This window comes from Monomorium pharaonis, chromosome 9 (genome assembly GCF_013373865.1).
Source record: "Monomorium pharaonis isolate MP-MQ-018 chromosome 9, ASM1337386v2, whole genome shotgun sequence".
In the NCBI taxonomy this organism is placed as follows: domain Eukaryota; kingdom Metazoa; phylum Arthropoda; class Insecta; order Hymenoptera; family Formicidae; genus Monomorium; species Monomorium pharaonis.
Window position 1 is genome coordinate 16,851,952 of NC_050475.1, and position 18,211 is coordinate 16,870,162.

The window sequence follows — 18,211 nt, forward strand, 5'->3', positions numbered from 1 at the left end:
AATGTTTTCTATGTAAAGGGATAAAAAGAGATATGAAAAGATTTTCGATACGCAGAGAAAAATGACAAAATATAACTTGGCTTTTTATTTGCTTATTGTGCTATTGAGTTTACGTCACGCCAAAACGATTATAAATTTAAATATAATCTTTTCTGTATAGTTACAGAATATCGTTTGCCCTCTTTTTGTAAAATGTAGAGAGTTATCTGAAACGGTTATCTTGGATATTATGTAAAGTATACGGTATGAATACTAAGATCATGCTACAGCTTCGACTACATTATTATATCACGTTAACCCTCAACAATACATATGCGCATACTAATAATATTTAAATGGTTTTTTGCATAATTAAAGTATATTGGATATTGTGCCAAATTTCTTTATCGCTTCCGTTACATTATAACTCTTATGAAGTCATAGAAAATATTTAAACTCAACTTGTGAATTATTTATATGATATTTCATGATAATGTTGGCATGTAATAATAAAGTATATTTAAAATAAGGTATTAATTAATCTGTCAACGTATGTTTTAAATGCTTTCTTTACTTTAAAACATATTATTTAAGGAAATAAGAAGTATAGAAAGTCAAAATCATTATATAAAGATTAAATGTTAAATATATCAACGTGTCGAGTTTACAGTGAGTAAAGAGCAGGTAGAGAGAGGAAAAAATCGCTACATCCCTTTTCGATACAGATTGCGTTGGTATAAGAAATGAGGGAAGGTAGAGGTGGGTTGCAGGTGGGGATTTAATCAACTCTTCTTTTTATCTCGTAAATCTTCGTAGACGCGGCACCTTCGCCCATGCGAATCAGCTTTTTGATTTTTTTATTTTATTGAGACACTTGCAGACGCGTGTTCTTTCTTTCAAATCTGCTTATAACATTCTCCTTTTTCTTTCATTTCGATTTTCCTGAGAGCTTATATAGCATATGGTTATCGCACATTTGCGTAACGGATTTGAATTTAAATATAATATATTTTTAATCAGTGCGGATATTAAGTATAGCAATGTGCACATATTGCATAATAGTATTGAACATAAATTCAAAAATAATAAATTAATATTGCAAAACAACGTTAATTAAATAATTTCTTATATAAATTTCTTAATTTAAAGTTTAATATTTTGTATATTTAATAAGACTAATTTTTTATACTTCTGGCGCAAGGAGAAAATCAACATTCACAATTTCTGAAATCAAGACAAAGAAAAATGATATAAACATATTACACTCATAAAACATCTATAATATTTTATAATGTTTTTATTATATATATTGTTATATTTATATTTATATTTGCACTTTGATACAATTAAGTTTAAACTTTGAGTGTTAACTATTTATTTATATGTAATTTTTTAAACCGATTATTTAATTCAAATGTTCGTCTGTTTTCAGCAAAAAATTCGAATACGTACGTGGACATCGAACCGAAAAAAGAGACGGCCGTACGGGTCGGCGAGAGTGTGCAAATTCTATGTAACGCCAATCAACCGCTTCGCGTTTGTCGCGTGGAGATACCTGGCGAGGGTAGCATGGTGTTAACTGGAATAGATCCGCCGGAAGACGGCATCGAGTATTATGGTAATGGACTAAATACTGGCCAGTGTGGCGTCCGTATCGCTAGGGTGAAAGAAAATCATGATGGCATCTTCAAATGCTCCTTGACAACTCTCAAAACCCGGCAAGAAACAACTGCTTCTCTCAAGATTATCGTTGCAAGTGAGTTCTTACTTTCTGTCCCCTCATTTTGATATATAATCATTTATCAATTTTTAATGTATAATTATTTTATAATTAAAATCATGTATACTCGCTCAGTTTAATACTTGATTTATGAATTTTGTGAGATGTCGATTTATAAATTTTATTTTGATTTAATTTTTATTTTAATTTGACATTTTAATTAGCGCTCACATTGATTATTGTATATATATAAATTACACATAAACTTGCAGCAATTAAATGTGAACGTGTAATAATAATAATAAATAAACAGGAGATAGGATACTTTTGACAAAGAGGTTACGATGAAAAGAGAAACATTAATTAGAGCAAGAAGCAAAAAATAAACTAACGCTTGTTCCAGTCGCTATAGCTGTATTCGAAAAGTAATTAATCTTCCTTAAGGAAATTGCTTACGGAGACTGAAATAAGCGCCCGAAGCAAAATTACCGTTTAAGATGAACCCGATAAAGATAAATGGCGAGATTCATGAATATCTTAGAAGGATCTGCTGTTATTTTAACGCAGAGAAACATTGTGATGAAAAAAATTTAAATTTAAGTTACTACCTTTGTTTCAGATTTGTATAGTAAAGATTCGTATAATAAAATATATAAAGAAATATATAGAAAATGTCACTTATTGTTATTTTCTAATTTAATTTGATCTGATTAACACAATGTGCAACGGTCCATGGAAACTCTTGCATTAATTTTTCAGGGCCACCTAACAATCCGGATCTTCGCACGAATCGTGGAAGTCTCGGCATGAACCGATTCAGAAAGGGTGAGAAATTGGAAATCAGCTGCAGCGCTCCATCCGGTCGACCAGCAGCAAATGTCTCTCTATTTCTCGGTACATTTATTATTTAATACTTTAAAAGAACATATGCTTTTTCTCAACTTTAATTACGGGTATAACAAGGGTTTGTAGAAATTGAGATAAGAAAATAGGATTTTGGAAAATTTAATTTAGATAATATAGTCAGCTAAGATATTTCAACCATTTGGATAATGGATCAACTAAAACTTATCTTTTAAGATTAAATAATGAGAAATTTTGAAAATTTGATCAAAAGTATATGATGAAAAGTATATCAATATTATAAACACTAGCTATGCCCTGCCACGCGTTGCTGTGACTCTCTATTCTTATGCTATGTTTTTTTCAAATTTTCTTTGCTTTTGTTGTTTAACTTTCAAGAGCCTTGCTTTACTGTTGCTCTTTTTATTTTATTTTTGAATAAGCATTTATCTATCTTTAATAAATCTAATATTCATTTATTCACGTACTTCTAACTTTTTTTTCTAAAAGCTGCCATGGATTTAGAAATCCATTCAAAAGACTGTTTTAAATAAGTTCCTTTTTTTCAATAAAATAAAAGCCATCTCTATTTTTCTTATTACTTTAATTTAAACACAATAGAAACATTCTTCGCCTCTCTCGGTCTCTCCCGTCTCTCCCGGTCTCTCCCGGTCTCTCCCCGTCTCTTCCGGTCTCTCCCGGTCTCTCTCCGTCTCTCCTGATCTCTCCCCGTCTCTCCCGGTCTCTCCGGTCTCTCCCCGTCTCTCCCCGTCTCTCCCCGTCTCTCCCTATCTCTATCCGTCTCTCCTCGTCTCTCCCGGTCTCTATCCGTCTCTCCCCGTCTCTCCCGGTCTCTCCTCGTCTCTCCCGGTCTCTCCGGTCTCTCCCCGTCTCTCCCCGTTTCTCCCCGTCTCTCCCTATCTCTATCCGTCTCTCCTCGTCTCTCCCGGTCTCTCCCCGTTTCTCACGGTCTCTATCCGTCTCTCCCCGTCTCTCCCGGTCTCTCCTCGTCTCTCTCCGTCTCTCCCGGTCTCTCACGGTCTCTATCCGTCTCTCCCCGTCTCTCCCGGTCTCTTCCCGTCTCTCCCGGTCTCTCCCCGTCTCTCCCGGTCTCTCCCCGTCTCTCCCCGTCTCAATGTGTCAAAATTTCAATAATATTAATGAAAAACTATTTTTTACACTTAAATTATGGCCATCATTTTTGAAACGTTTGGTATATCCAAAATTAAACCCCATAAGAACATTCCCGTTTTCGAATGCAACATTGTGTCAAAATTTCAAAGCAATCGGTGAAAAACTTACGGAGATCTTAGATGACGAACAAACATTTACATTTTTATTTATATAGACAAGAAAATACTAGAGAATCATATTTACATAACTCTCAGTTAATAACGCATTTATTAATGTTTATAAAACGAGATTAATGAATAATAAATTAATCCCTTCTCTGTTCACAATATGCAATTAATTATATTAAAAGATAAAATAATAGATAATTTATAAATATGAAATGCACAATAGAAATATAATAAAGAAATAAGATTACTTTTTTTCTTAACATTTAGACGAGGAACCGATTGGCGATGACAGGAACATTTTTTACGATCCAAATATGGAAGACAACTTGTCAATGCAGAACGCCTCGCGCAGTTTAGATTGGACAGATAATGGCAAAACGTTAAGATGCATAGCCAACCACATTGCCCTCGACAGGCCCAAGGAAACGACTGTGCAACTCGAAGTATACTGTAAGTTTAAGTCTTTAATACAAAACGGTTTCTTATTGATATTTATCCTGCAACATCATCAAAGATTTTGTTTATTTCTTCTTTTTTCTCATAATATGTGTGTGTATTTTGATTTTACTTTTTAAAATTTTTAACTCTTTCTTCAACATTAATTGTTAATAGCTAGTGAAATTCGTGTATTTGTGATTACAAAATAAACAATTTACTCTAATTAATTATTATATTAGTGAATTTTAATTATCATTTGCTAATTGATATTTTATATAAAAATGACGACATTGTAGATATTGTAGATTTATCTTTAAATTTATCATAGATTTTAAAAGTAAACTGTACCGTTCTTCTTAGATCCACCCCAGCCACATACGACCTTTGAACGTTTCGGATACGTCATTGGCAGACAGGGAATTATCAATGTTACCATTTATGCGCATCCTAGGCCGCGATTCACATGGCGAGTGAACAACGAAAAAATTGATGAGGGTCGTCCTGACGAGAGTAATCGATTGGAAACTTCAACTGCGGTTGATTTAGTAAGTGTTCAAATTTAAAAAAAGTTAATGATCTTTCAAATATTCATAATGATGCAAATTGGTCGATAAAATTTGATGATCAAAAATATAAATGTGTTCTTTTTATTATTTTTTAATCTAATATTGCACATCTTTGATTTAATGTAAAATATATTTTAACAAAAAAAAAGACTTTACTACATTATTCTTGAATTAGAAAAACGCCAAAAAACATTTATTATTTTAAACCATTTTCTGCAAGTAATTATATTCAATGATTGATTTTTGATTCAAAAAGATGACCTTAAAATTATCCCCAAAAAGTGCCGCTGCAATTGATCTCCACGTTTCATCGACCATTCTGTTAAAGCGATTGCCGTTGCATCCCGCGATGCTTCGTAAACGAAGTAGATAGTGCATTTGGCTACTCGATTTGGCGAAACGTTGAGCAAAACGCGTCGGGGATACCGGCCGGTGATCCGTTTAGAGATTCAAGCCATTCTCTTTAGTGACAGGTAAAATGTAGGGAAAAGAAATGCGCGAACCCAAGAAATAATTGGCGATGAAAGGGAAGAGCAACCGGATTGGCGGAGGCAAATGAAACAGAAATCCAATATTGCGCTGTGACTCGACGGTGGCGGCGGCGGCGGCGGGCCTCGATTTACCGTTCGCCCGATGCATTCTCCATGCACCTGTGTGACAGCGCGCGCGGAGTGCAGCGTTCGTAATGAAATTCCATTGAATTCAGACACGGCGAATCGATCGTGGGCGCCGCGCGATCGCACGGAAGCTCTCGGGCGTCGGAGGCGTTTGTTCCCGACCCATTGTTTCGTTAGCAAGAGGTGGTTTGTTCATCCCGTAGTTAAGGTTTAAATGGATTTGCCGATCTTGCAACTTGCGCTTTTTAATTAGTTCGGGACGGCGAACGGAAGTAGGCGACGACGTTCGTCGCTCCTGAATACACCGGCCGCGTTCTTGTAGCTCCGAATTCATTTATTAAATCAGCTTAAGGGGGGGAAAAAAAGAGGATGGAAGTTGAAAAAAACTTTGCGAAGCTTAACATTCGACATTGCTACGAAGTTAAACTTTAAATGTTCTTTGGATACCATTTACAAAGACAAGACAGAAAAAGTAACTTAGTATTGGCCAAATATCAGTAACTAGTTCAAACTTTTGTATTACTGCTAAAAGTTAACTATTAAAGATAAAATAAATTTGCCGCGATATACGAAGTTATTAGTTGAAATTTAAACCGTATTTTTCAATGCGAATAATTAAGAAAGTAGCAGCTGCTCTTCAATATCTTAAGCCGGTGAAATCGAGCATTCGATTCATAGTTGTACACAGCACTGCTGATAAAGTATTCCTGTATTCTCGTAAGAATTACAGAGCAAAATAAAAGCAGCACCACGAGAGTTTGCACTCTTGCTTGAAACAATTCCATTTTACAAAAGAATTCCTCGAAATTGAGTCTCCAAAATTGAGTTCCAAGATGAAAGTAATAAAAAGTATATTTTGAGAGTACAATTTTTCTTAATTTCTATTGAAAAATTAATTTAGGAGCTTGATATTTTTCTTAGAAAAGATTCAAAGCACTAACATTGAAGCATACATAATCTCAGAAGATTAGAAGAATCTTAGTTTCACTAGAATTATTATTAGTTCCTACTGCGAAAGGAAAATAGCCTAATGAATTCAGTTAAGCGTTATTTGTTCTTGCAAATTTTGTTTATAGCACCTATATTTCAACAATTAATAAAATGAGCTTCGGACAGCAACAACATTAGTTTAATAACACATTTCAGCCATTACAGCTACATTTTAGCTTTATTGGCTATAATTCTTCCTCCGCGTACAGATTTATTCTTGAAAGAAATCTCTCATGTTATTAAGAAATAATCAAATCCAACGGTTCTAATTTGCCGACATTTTTTACCTGTCTTTATTCTATTTTTTTCAGTCTAAACTTATGTAAAATTTGGAATTTTATTGTTAGGCGCCAGGTGCTCGGTACATCGCGGCGAAAGGTCGCGAAAAACTGGCGAACTTTCGGACAAATAGGCGAGTGCTAACCCGATCTCGAGAGGAGGGTCAGAGCGGTTAATCGAGCGGCACGCGCGCGGCGAAGCCGGTAGAGTGCATTCAATGACGCAGGTTATTCTCCTACCGAGGAAGAGAGAAAGAGAAAGAGAGAGAGAGAGAGAGATCTCAATGGCGTCCGATGATTTTGTCGGAAATTCGCGATTTGGGCTCAAACTTTCGGAGCGAACGGCGCACTCGCACGGGCGTAACGTTCTAGACTTTAGACAACGGCAACGTGTGCCAGAACCAATAAAAGCCGCCGCCGCCGGAAACCGACGCTATTCGGCAGCCCGACTTCGATTCGTGTATGAATGGCTTTCAAATAGGCTTGCACGGCCGCTCGCAAGTCTGCGAGCAACTTGCAACGGATTACTGAACGGCGCAGACCGACCGAATGCGCCGCGACGCGGTCCCGCACCATCGACGAATGCGAATCAGCTACCGGCTCTGAAAACGCAATTACTAACAGCGGGCCGGACGAGAGGCGAAAGCTCGGCAAGGCTTGGCATACCGCTTTCGTTTCTATAATAGCAGCCGAGAACAACGCCCGATATCGAGATCCGCCAAATGGATTTTTCCTCGATTAGAAAACTGCAGGGACAAAGCAAAAAAGTTTAATAAAAATTGATAGAATTTCTCTCCGCCCTAAAAAAGGAAAAAGTACGGAATATTTGTATTGTCGCGGAAGGTAACAGAAATGAAAAATTGCAATATAAGTAAATTAAATTAATTTGAGAAGAGAACGAAACTTTTAACGTTCGTCCAGTTGCGAAGTTGTAGGAGCAAATATTTTTTTGAAATTAAATAACTTTGATTAAAAGTGAAGAGTTTATTTTTTTTTTTTCATCTTTGTTCCCTTTTTTATCTCTCTTTGTAACGAGGGCTATAATTATCAATTTACCCCCTTTTTAATATATGGATTACAAAGATAGCGCAAAAACTTAGATTAATGGCGAAAGCTCCCGAATAATTTATAGTGGACGTACCTTCGTGTGCGCGGGCGGCGACACTTTAAAGGGCTTAATTAAAGGGTGTAATTAATGAGCGATGGAGCGTGCAAAATTAAGAGGACGGCGAAACGCGGGCTCGGATTGATGTGTTACGCTCGTATAAGCAACAAAGCAACGTTTTACAGGGGAAAGGAGCATGGAGCGTGATTCTAACGATCGACAGCGTACAGAAATCCGACACGGAAAAGGAGTATGTATTGGAGGCGACCAACAGTGAGGGATCGTATGAATATCGTATCGTTTTGTCGACATCTTCTGAACCGGCGGGTAAGTTATTCGAACAAATCCGATTTACGTAAGTTCACTTCTATTGAAGGCGTCACACACCGTGCACCTAGAAATACGGATCTTTGTACATATCGGAAATAATCGAAGCACCACGAATCACCGTGACAACCACAAGAATGTGTGGCGTTTCTGACAATTTAATTAATTAATTGGAGAAATTAATTTTAACTCTTGTAATATGTTTCGAATTATTTGGCAACCCAAACATCGTTTCATGAACGAAACCTTCTTCATGGAAAATTTAATAGAAATTATTACCCATCTTGTCATAACAATTTGTGAAATTAAATATTCTAACGTTTTAATTAATTTTGTTCCAATGAAATGTATTTAAAAATCAAATTAAAAGATGTCTAGATTTTTTTAAATGAAATGCTTGTTCTGGGATTCTCTTAATTCATTTCATCTCGGCTTTTAGATAAATTAAATTTATTTTATATGAGATATATGTTTCAAGTATGTCTTTTCCTCAAATTGAATTATTATAGTCTCGAGTTTCGATATATGGCAGCAAGCGGGATGATAGGTAACACGCGAGCAATCAATAGACCACCACACCGCTTTGTTCACACATTTTTTTCTTTTTGATTGCTTGAATCAACCGGTGTTCACACTTGGCTGTCCACACTGATCATCCACTACTACATCACGATCATAATCATGCCACTCGCGATCCCGCACGTAAAATCGCGGCTATCGATCGTCGTAATCGCTGCGAGATGATCGCCCACCATTCATCACATACACACATACACACTGTGCGTTTTTTGAAAAAGTACGTTCCGTTTATGTTTATGTGCGTGTCTAACCATATCGATCCTTCACCGCATGCTCACGCAGGACCGCTCAGTAACCTCTATGGTAAGCTCTCCGAACACATGCACGCACTAGGTAATGTCATTTTTTCAAATTACTATACGTAAGTAGTCTGTGTAGTCACGTAAACGCGCGGCGTTCCGTGCACGGTGATGCGATCGCGGGTAAAGACCGGGGATGATCACACCGGGAAATTAATAACCGCTATTTGGCTAAGGGCGTAATATACGTCGATCACGAGAGAAGACGTTGACATTGATCGAGCGATGAGTAATTTACCAATTCCAACGACTGCGAAACAGTCTTGATTTCGTCAACGTGGATCGGATTGGATCGCACGAAACGCCATGTGATGAAATATACGTATACATGTTGCACTATAATCGTTATTTACTTCAGTACAAACTGTACGTTTTACAACTTGCGATCTTAATAATTATTTATCAAATTTAAAATGGAATATTTTTCTTAGCAAAAATATCAATTAATCTCTTTACAAAATTCTAATTGTTAATTTTGCGAGAAAAGAAATTTATTTGAAATTAAAAACACAATTTTGTTGTAATTATTAGAGTTACTGATGCATTAAGGTCATTTTGAATAAAATGACGGAATAAAATATTGATAATAAATATAATAGTAAATTTAAATGTGTGAAAAGGTTTCAAATGATAATTATTTTTCAAATATTAAATGTTTACGTTTTATGTAGAATAAGTATTTTGGAACACAAATATAAAAAAAATTAACACTTTTATTTATATGGAATTGAAGAAAAATGTTTACAACAATTATAAATAATTTATAAACTTAATTATTTATTTCTTTATTCATTATTTTTTGCAGTCGAAAAGTTTTAATTAAAAATAGAATTAAAAGTTATATATTTAAAAAATATGTTTAATTCTGTAAATAATTTATAGAATGCTTTGTATAACACAGCTTGCTTTATCATCGACATTCTATCATTAAAGCTAAATATTATCATTTTACGCTTAGAGATTTTGATCTTAAATGTTTCATACGTGACATTCTCATTTTTTATCTATATCAAGATTTTATCAATTATTTTCTATTGTATTGATATAACAACAGAGATATACGAAAGACTACGATAATGAGAAACATCTTTTTCTCTACAATTTGCAGGCGTTGATTTGGACGCTGGATCTATCATTGGTATCGTCGTGGGCGTTTTGGTGCTCGTACTCGTTATTTTCCTCGTAATCTTTGCACGCGCGACCGGCCGCTGGTGCTTTGCAGGTGAGTCAATTTAGGAATGTAGATACACGGTAAAAAAAGACCCTCTTTAGATTACCTATGCTACGTATTTTATATATATACATATATGTCAGCATCACCATTTTTCTTTCGTGTTCCCTAACGATTTGGTTGCGCGGGAACGCTCGAGAACACAAACACTGAAGAGCCGGAAGTACCGTAAAATTTGAGTAAGAGACGTTTGCGCAGAGCGAACAACTTCTTGGAATAAACGCAAGCTTATTAAAGTTATCGAGATTGTATAGTATACCTCTAATTATATGAAAGCTGAATCGAGAAAGATAGAAAAGTAGGACTAAAAAAATAGGGATTTTTTCATAGTGAATGGTTTACGTTGTCTCTTTTACGCATCTCCTACTTCTGGCTGAATTTACAAAATTTATAGAGATAATAAAAGTCATAAAGTAAATAAAAATTAAAAGTAACTTATATGTATACGAAATATGATTAAATAAAGAAGTCGTCTAAATAAGTATCGAGCTTTAATCGTAACAATATTGGACATGTCACAAATAAGTAGAAATGAAAAGTCGTAATTTGTTTCTGTTCACATCTACAGCTTCGATATTAATTTAGCCTTAACCTTAATTATTCAAACAAAATTGAACGCGCCATGACATTTATTCAATAAATGTGACAAACATACAGTCAAAGCTTGTCTCTCGCTTACGAACATAAATAATTCGGGGAAAATTTCAGAATTTTACATGTGATATCCGTTAGTGTAGTATAAATGGAAAAGACTTGACATTAGAAGATGTCTTCAGGTATGATTTATCGGTGAAATGATTATGCTTATCGACATAAAAATTTAAAGCGCTGTGAAACAACTTATCTATTACTCGTCACTCTCTTGTTGTGGTTGTTGTTGTCGCTGTTGTTGTTACTTTATTACCACATAGTGTTCATTACTATTGTTTCCGTTAACGTTGCGTTACGATCGCGTGGATCGCAATGTCTGCAGTGTACGATTAGCCTAAACGCGAGGTAATTATCACAGCGGTAGCACAGTATGCGCGTGCAGTAGAAGCGTATATACTGGGTTTAATTAGTGCGCTCCGAAGCAACTGTAATGCTGTTTACCTTAATATATATATATATATATATTATATATATAAGTACGTATACATTACATATATAAGTATATTTCTATATCTGAACGTATACAATGTCTTATGTGTTGTGCCGCTACGCCGATATAGGACAGCATGCGAGTCGGGCCAAGTAAAGAATACGGAGATACGCCAACGATTACCTTGCGATTCCGTACTCTAGGCATGACACTGTCCAGGGGTAAGTCACCTCAGGCAGGGCGAAATAACCATCTCTCTCCCGCCACCCCTCGCCCCTTATTCTCTAAAACAATGCTCGTTCTCGTTCATCATCGACCCGTCTCCGCTCGCTCGTCACCTCTTTTTCTCCGCGATCATTTTTATCAGGCTCACGACACCCCTTCCTCGTTCTCTCTCTCTCTCGCCATCACCTTCAGCGCCGGCTTATCGACGACCACGACCCGTCTACTCGTTTGAGTGGTATAGACCCTCCCCTTCAAATTTAATACACTTTTCGCTCTCCTGCTCTCCTCTCGCGCTCTCTCATCTCGCAAGACCCCTGACGTTTTCTCAAATTTTTACGCCGCACCATCATTTTTATTTGGCACGTGTCGATACCGAACCGGTTTTATCGATTTATGGCTTGCGTTTTATATCGCCGATAAATATCCCGTTTTCCACCGATTAATCGATCGCGCCACCGCTGCATTCTCGCTTTCGTTGGCCGAGTCCCGAGGCTCTGCGACGCGCACGATTTTTGCCCGTTTTCTTCTCCCCCGTTGTTTTATGGCTACTTTTGGCATGGAGTCGCGAGCTGTTATCTTGCCTGTATTTAAGGAAAGGAGACTTAGAGAGACGCGTGTAAAATAAATATGATAAAGCAAGCCAGAGAATGGAACATTTTTCACGAAGCATGAAGTACATTTTTGCGATGGAAAAAAAATGATCAAAAGCTATTCTTTTCCTTCTTTAAAGAGAAGTGTTTAAAATTCTATATTACATTCTCTCCCTCGCACACAATCGCGCGGCTTATTTACGGTCCACGAGTGAAATAATACATTGCGCATATTCGCGGTATCGAGGATTTCGGCACAAACCGCAAAGACCGCAAGTTCGCAACGGCGAGACTTTTACGGCCCACTGCACTATTTCGGGCAATTAAAAATGCCCGGATGTTAAAATCGGTCTCCCCTGCCGTTTCACCCTCCACGCAATTATTCCGTAGGAATGCATTAAAATATTTTGATAAGCCCTATATTAGGCATTCGGGTATTCTGACGTATCTTCGCGAACTGACAGTTGCCCCGTTTCGGGTTGACAAACGAAGCGGTATAAACACAAAACATATAGGATCAATCGAAACCCGATGACGATTAAAGTTAGGAATAATATGTAATTATATTGCGCTTATTTAATTTATTCCATTTTTTCTGAAACGTGAAAAAAATCCATGTTATTAATCCGTAATTTATTTTCGAAGCAATTGAAATGTACGTACAAAAGTAAAAAAAAAAAATACATATTTTCATCTATGTAACTAAGCCGTATTTCCATTTTCTTTATACAGAGCAGCTGAACAATTTTTGACTATGATTTCCGTCATCGATATCGAATCAATGGACTCCCTACTTGAATTGCACTCGAAATATACTCGCGTCATCGAAATTCATCTGTGCATGTCTGCTCCTTAGTTAATTTAAGCAACGATATTTATTGCAACGTGTTCACGATTATCCTGTACATTTCTTATGCGAGCCTTACAGCCTGTTTATACTACTCTTGATTTTGTTAGCATGCCATTTTTATAATATCGTCACGGTATCGGCTTATAATCGTTGTTCGCTCACATTGTAAAGAATACTTACGAAATTCCATACGTATTATTAATTATTTTTCTACGCTTGTGATTAGTACAGCTGTAAAATCTGTGGCCGGGGGTTCAGTGTAAACCTGCGTGTAGACTTTGTGATCTTTATCGAATCGCTTACCCGTTCGAAAATCGAGTGGTGCGAACACGCTGTAAACCGCTGAACGAGAAAGCACATAGCGTTTCTTTTCTTTTCTTTCTCGCAACAAGCAACGATAAGCAATCGGCAAAGGCAAGTGTGGTGAAATTGTCCCGAGCAGAAAACGACCGGTCCGCCACGATACCAATTACCTATCGTGTGCTTTCTGACACCGCTCGTTTTGGCGTCCCTTTTTGGTTACAATCTCGGGGGGCGACTGCGTTTTTTTTTTTCTCCTTCTCTCACCCTCGATTCTGATCGTACAAGCATGTTTGTCACCTCAGAAACCCCTCGCTGTTTATCTACATCCCCTCCGAGCGCAGATTGAGTGTTTAGCCTTTTTCTATACTTGCTGATTAGCGTCGAGAGGCGACGATGTGTTATTCTCGCTACAATTTACACGGTTTTATCTTGCTTGGATCGAGATTTATGTTAATGCGATTGATCATGCCTGTGAATGTTACGACAATACATTTTTTTTTCTTAACAAGTTGTTGATTCGTATGTTTTCTGTATGTAACGCACGAGCGATGCCAATTGAATGTCTCATCTCTTAGTAGCAATAGATAATTAGATACAGTTAATGTCTCTTTACCTCGAGCACATGACATTTACACTGGTACTCGCGATGCGCTTCGAAAGTACGCGTTATGAATAACGGGCGTAACGCGGTGTAATAACCGCATCGTGCGGTTGCGTCACGAGTTGTTACATCGATCGTGTAATGAATATTAGAGATTTTCGCGTTAAACGCACCTTAAATATTACTCTGTGGAAAAGAATTCGAACGAACGCATAGTAGTGATCTTGAATAATCGCGTCCTCGATTTTCTCATTCAATTAGAATAACATATATCGAGCAATCGACTTAAAAAGTTTCGATGCGCGGAATCGTAACGTTAAAGATTAATGTCTCGAGCTTTTCCATCTCGCGAGTGGCTTCACCGACCGGGGGATATTCCGTAGCGAGATATAAATTACGCTCGCAGGAACAAAATATTCGCTTAGCTGCGCGATACACAAGAAGACATCGCGCGACAGATAGACAGATAGACACCGGACAATATATCGATTCGTTGACAAGATAAACGGCGCTCGATAGTCGAACGCGAACGGCGATCTCGCAAAGCGTTTCACAAAGAAATGACAGGAAGGAAAGGAGAGAAAGATAAAATTTCCACACACGCACATTTGCCTTGACCGATCGTGGCGTTGCTTGTTGCAGCGAGGCGTCGCGGCGACGAGGAGACTGCGGGTGACGTCGGCGCCGGAAGCGAGGCGCACATCACGCCCGGCGACGAGGACGACGAGGATCAGGAGGACCCGCGTATCATCGACGAGAAGGTGCCGCAGGGTGGCCAAGAGAATCCGATACACACGAGCACCGAATACGTGAACGGCCGTACGGACGTCAAAGACACCAAGAAGGACGAGAAGACGGACACGCCCGTCTAAGAGAGAGAGGAAAAAATTTAAGAGAAAAAAAGACAAGAGAAGGGACGCATTCCTCTCGCCTCGTTTCCCACCCTCTTACCCCTTTTTACCTTTCCTTCGTACGAGCTGTCGCACTTCACCACGTCGGACTTTAGCGTGTCTAATGATCCAAGTTTCCCTCCTCCCGGTGATTTCCGTTTTTTGTGTGCAAAATGCGCGGACACTTCCGTTAAGCGTCGCGATCGGAAAGTGATCGTCGTGGAGCGTGAAGTCGCCGGCGCAACACGCCACAATTACTTCGATTCTCACGGCGCGAGTAAGACAGAATAATTTTAATCCTCTCGTTCCCCCGCCATAAGAGCCGCGTTAATTAAAAGATTATGTGTAAAAGTACATAAACTAGAGAATTGTGCATATATAAAATTGCCATATAAAAAGAACGACTTTGTCGTGCAATTGACTTGTTTAAATGTGATTCCCTGAAATGCCTAGGGTATTTGTATAACATGGTGGATTAGAAAAAAAATTAAGAGATTATATAAGAGAAAGAAAAGAGAAGAAGAGATTATATTATATTATATGAAATTAAAAGAACAAATATATAAGACGAGTATCTATTGTATCATTGTATTAATAATAATTAATAATATAAATGTAAAAGTGAATTTTAAAGGTAACTTGGGGATGAGAGGGTTAAAAGCCTATCTTGACTGAAAGTTGTTAATATTTAATATATTTATTTTAACAATGATATTGGAAGAAAAGATATTTGAAATTTCAGGAGGTCTTTTTTGTAACAAATGATGATTTAAAGAAACGATAAATTCTGAACCCCACTTTCTCATACGATAAGTTTTTTTTAACATCTTTTTAAAGGTTTCGATACATTCTGTTTGTTAGAAATTTTAATGAGGAAAATTGATTAACATCGATATTATTTCTCTTAATTCTTTCTTATAATCTCAGTGGTGAATTTTTATATCTATTGTTGATACACTCTTGCCTTTCTGTGAACTCGCCTTTGTACGAAATAATCATTTTGTTATATATACAAATGAGGGATATTTACGCTCGCGAATATATCGATATCCATTGTAAATTTATGCGCGCGCGATATCAAATCGATCGACAGCGAGAAAATTGTTGTCAAAATTTCCAACTGGGGAACGAATTCTGTTTTAATCGTGCGTTGCCTTCTCATTTTCTCTGACGGCAGCCAGTTAAGCTTTCAAGTACGACCGTAAGTGTTCGCGTCGAGGAAACTTGGTTCTCGATCCATCGATATATATTCAGCTGTGACGTTCCGAATCTCCCCTCATCAATCGTCAGCAAAGATAGCAACAATTGCTCGGCAAATCAAATTTTTGTTTCCTTTTTTTTTAAGTATTAACAGAATCTCAAAGTGCGAAACACGATTTTGAGGATACTCGTATATGCATAATTTTAGATTCATTTTCCACTGGTATCCGTTAAGACTTTGAGAACTGAATCGACTATTACTCAGATTTAACAGTATCGATTATTTTTGATGTATTTTATATAAAATATTTGTTATTTAAAAACTAGAGCTTTTGTAAGGAAGGCGTGAATCTGATGTGAATCTTGAATTGAATATGATGTGAATTTTTCTATTTTTTTCTTACTGATTTATAAATGTCGAGATATTAAATGGCGATCGAGAGATTTTCGCCGCGATTTACTCGCCACTGGACGCATGTGATTTTTCATGCTGGATTTAGCGATGATTATAAAGTAGTTATGACAAATTTCACTCGGAGACGCGCCGTCTCCAAGTCACGATAAGGCATCCATACGATAACTGGAACAAATCAAATTGCGCAGCCGAGCGAACTTTTTATAAAGACACACTTACACACACGCATACACATTTGTTACACACGACGAGATATTACGCACACACGTATATATTTGCACGTGTAACGAATTATTTGACGGAAATGATATTTTCATTTATAAAGGAAGAGTGACATTTTACACTGAAAAAAATGTAATATATTTAATAATATACGTTATTGCGGTCTGCCAAACTACAAATATACTCAATACAATAATATATGCTATTGCAGTATCAACATTGTACTTGCATTAATAGCAAATATTATTATATTGAGTATTTTATGTAGTTGGCAGCCCGCGATCACATATGTTATTGGTTATATTACATTTTTTTCTGTGTACTTCTGTCTAATTACAATAACAAAATTATTGAATCGTAAATTTTTATTGAAAACAAATGACCGTTACTTCCCACGATTTCAAGCTAAATGTTAATTATCAAATTGTAATTTTTTTCCATAAAGCCTACAATTAAAAAAGTTAGCTTCTCTAAAACCTAAAATTAAATATCAAGGTTTTATTAAATAAATTTTTATTGGAACCTTTTTTATTAGAACCTTTGTCTCCAACTTTTATCTATTTGTCTCGAAAATCTTCTAACGATCTGAATGAAATAAGAAACAACTCTAAAGCTTACAAGAAACGACATATGCTCGTGCAGGAAACAATACGTGTGTGCGTACGTTATTATCGCTAAGGTAAAGGAACACATTCCTTAAGATATTTCTCTCGAACTCACTAGCAATGTTTCGTGAACATGAATCTTTATGGAAAACGTGTATAATACTGTGATTACGCATCTTTTGGTTCTCTACGAAACGCAATAATGCGTTGTCGACATTGATTTTTGAGAACTGTCGAATCTCGATGAAAAAATTTTTTTATCTCATCATATTTGTCACGATATTTGATACGCACTCTAATCTTAGCGCTACGAAATTTTTATTATGCGACAAGTGAATCATTTTAACATATTCGCATATTATTCAATTTCTCAATCGTTCCTATTCGCTTACACTCTTTCGTCGTATCTATATGTGACAAAAGAGTGTAAGCGAATAGGAACGATTGAGAAAGTGTGAGAAAAATGAATCACACACAAAATTTCGAGATCAAAGGTGTGATCGTGTCTTTACATTACTAGACAGGATTATTATTATCCAGTGTCTTTTGTACTGTAACATTTTTACAAATATTATAACATTCCTGACGTTTTACTGTGTGCTTTACTTAAATGCATTTCATTGGAGAGAGATCTTTTTACAAGTTACATATATACATAGAGTACAATAAGATCTTTGCGCAAGTATATAGAATGTTGCGTAAGTTCCTTAAACAGGAATACAATGTTTATATTATTTATTTAATTTCGAATTTTTGCAGACAGAAGTCTATTGATTCGTTTAAAATATTTATCTCAAAATATAATATTCAATATTTGAGTTTAAGTTCCATTGAGATTGATTTAAAATTTTCAATTTTGTTCCCTGTCCTCCTGACTTACGCAACTTACGAAACATCCTGTATATAGTTATAGCGACTAAACGTTTAATGACGTTTTGGTTATTATGCGAATTTAT

At 36.5% G+C, this 18,211-nt stretch overlaps 1 protein-coding gene across 6 annotated transcripts in view; it reads left to right on the top strand.

Annotated features, from left to right (window-relative positions):
- Positions 1-18,211, top strand: part of LOC105838764 (fasciclin-3) — a 329,393-nt gene that overhangs the window by 300,463 nt on the left and 10,719 nt on the right. For 2 of the 6 annotated variants that reach the window (XM_012684546.3, XM_012684549.3), the window contains exons 2-8: positions 1,412-1,735; positions 2,459-2,593; positions 4,111-4,293; positions 4,642-4,826; positions 8,023-8,164; positions 9,026-9,076; positions 10,151-10,264. In XM_012684546.3, the coding sequence (XP_012540000.2) occupies positions 1,412-1,735; positions 2,459-2,593; positions 4,111-4,293; positions 4,642-4,826; positions 8,023-8,164; positions 9,026-9,076; positions 10,151-10,264 (1,134 nt within the window). Of the gene's footprint in view, positions 1-1,411; positions 1,736-2,458; positions 2,594-4,110; positions 4,294-4,641; positions 4,827-8,022; positions 8,165-9,025; positions 9,077-10,150; positions 10,265-14,565; positions 15,323-18,211 lie in introns of those variants that run through there. The other 4 variants (XM_012684551.3, XM_036291818.1, XM_028193388.2 and 1 more) reach the window with 4 other exon arrangements.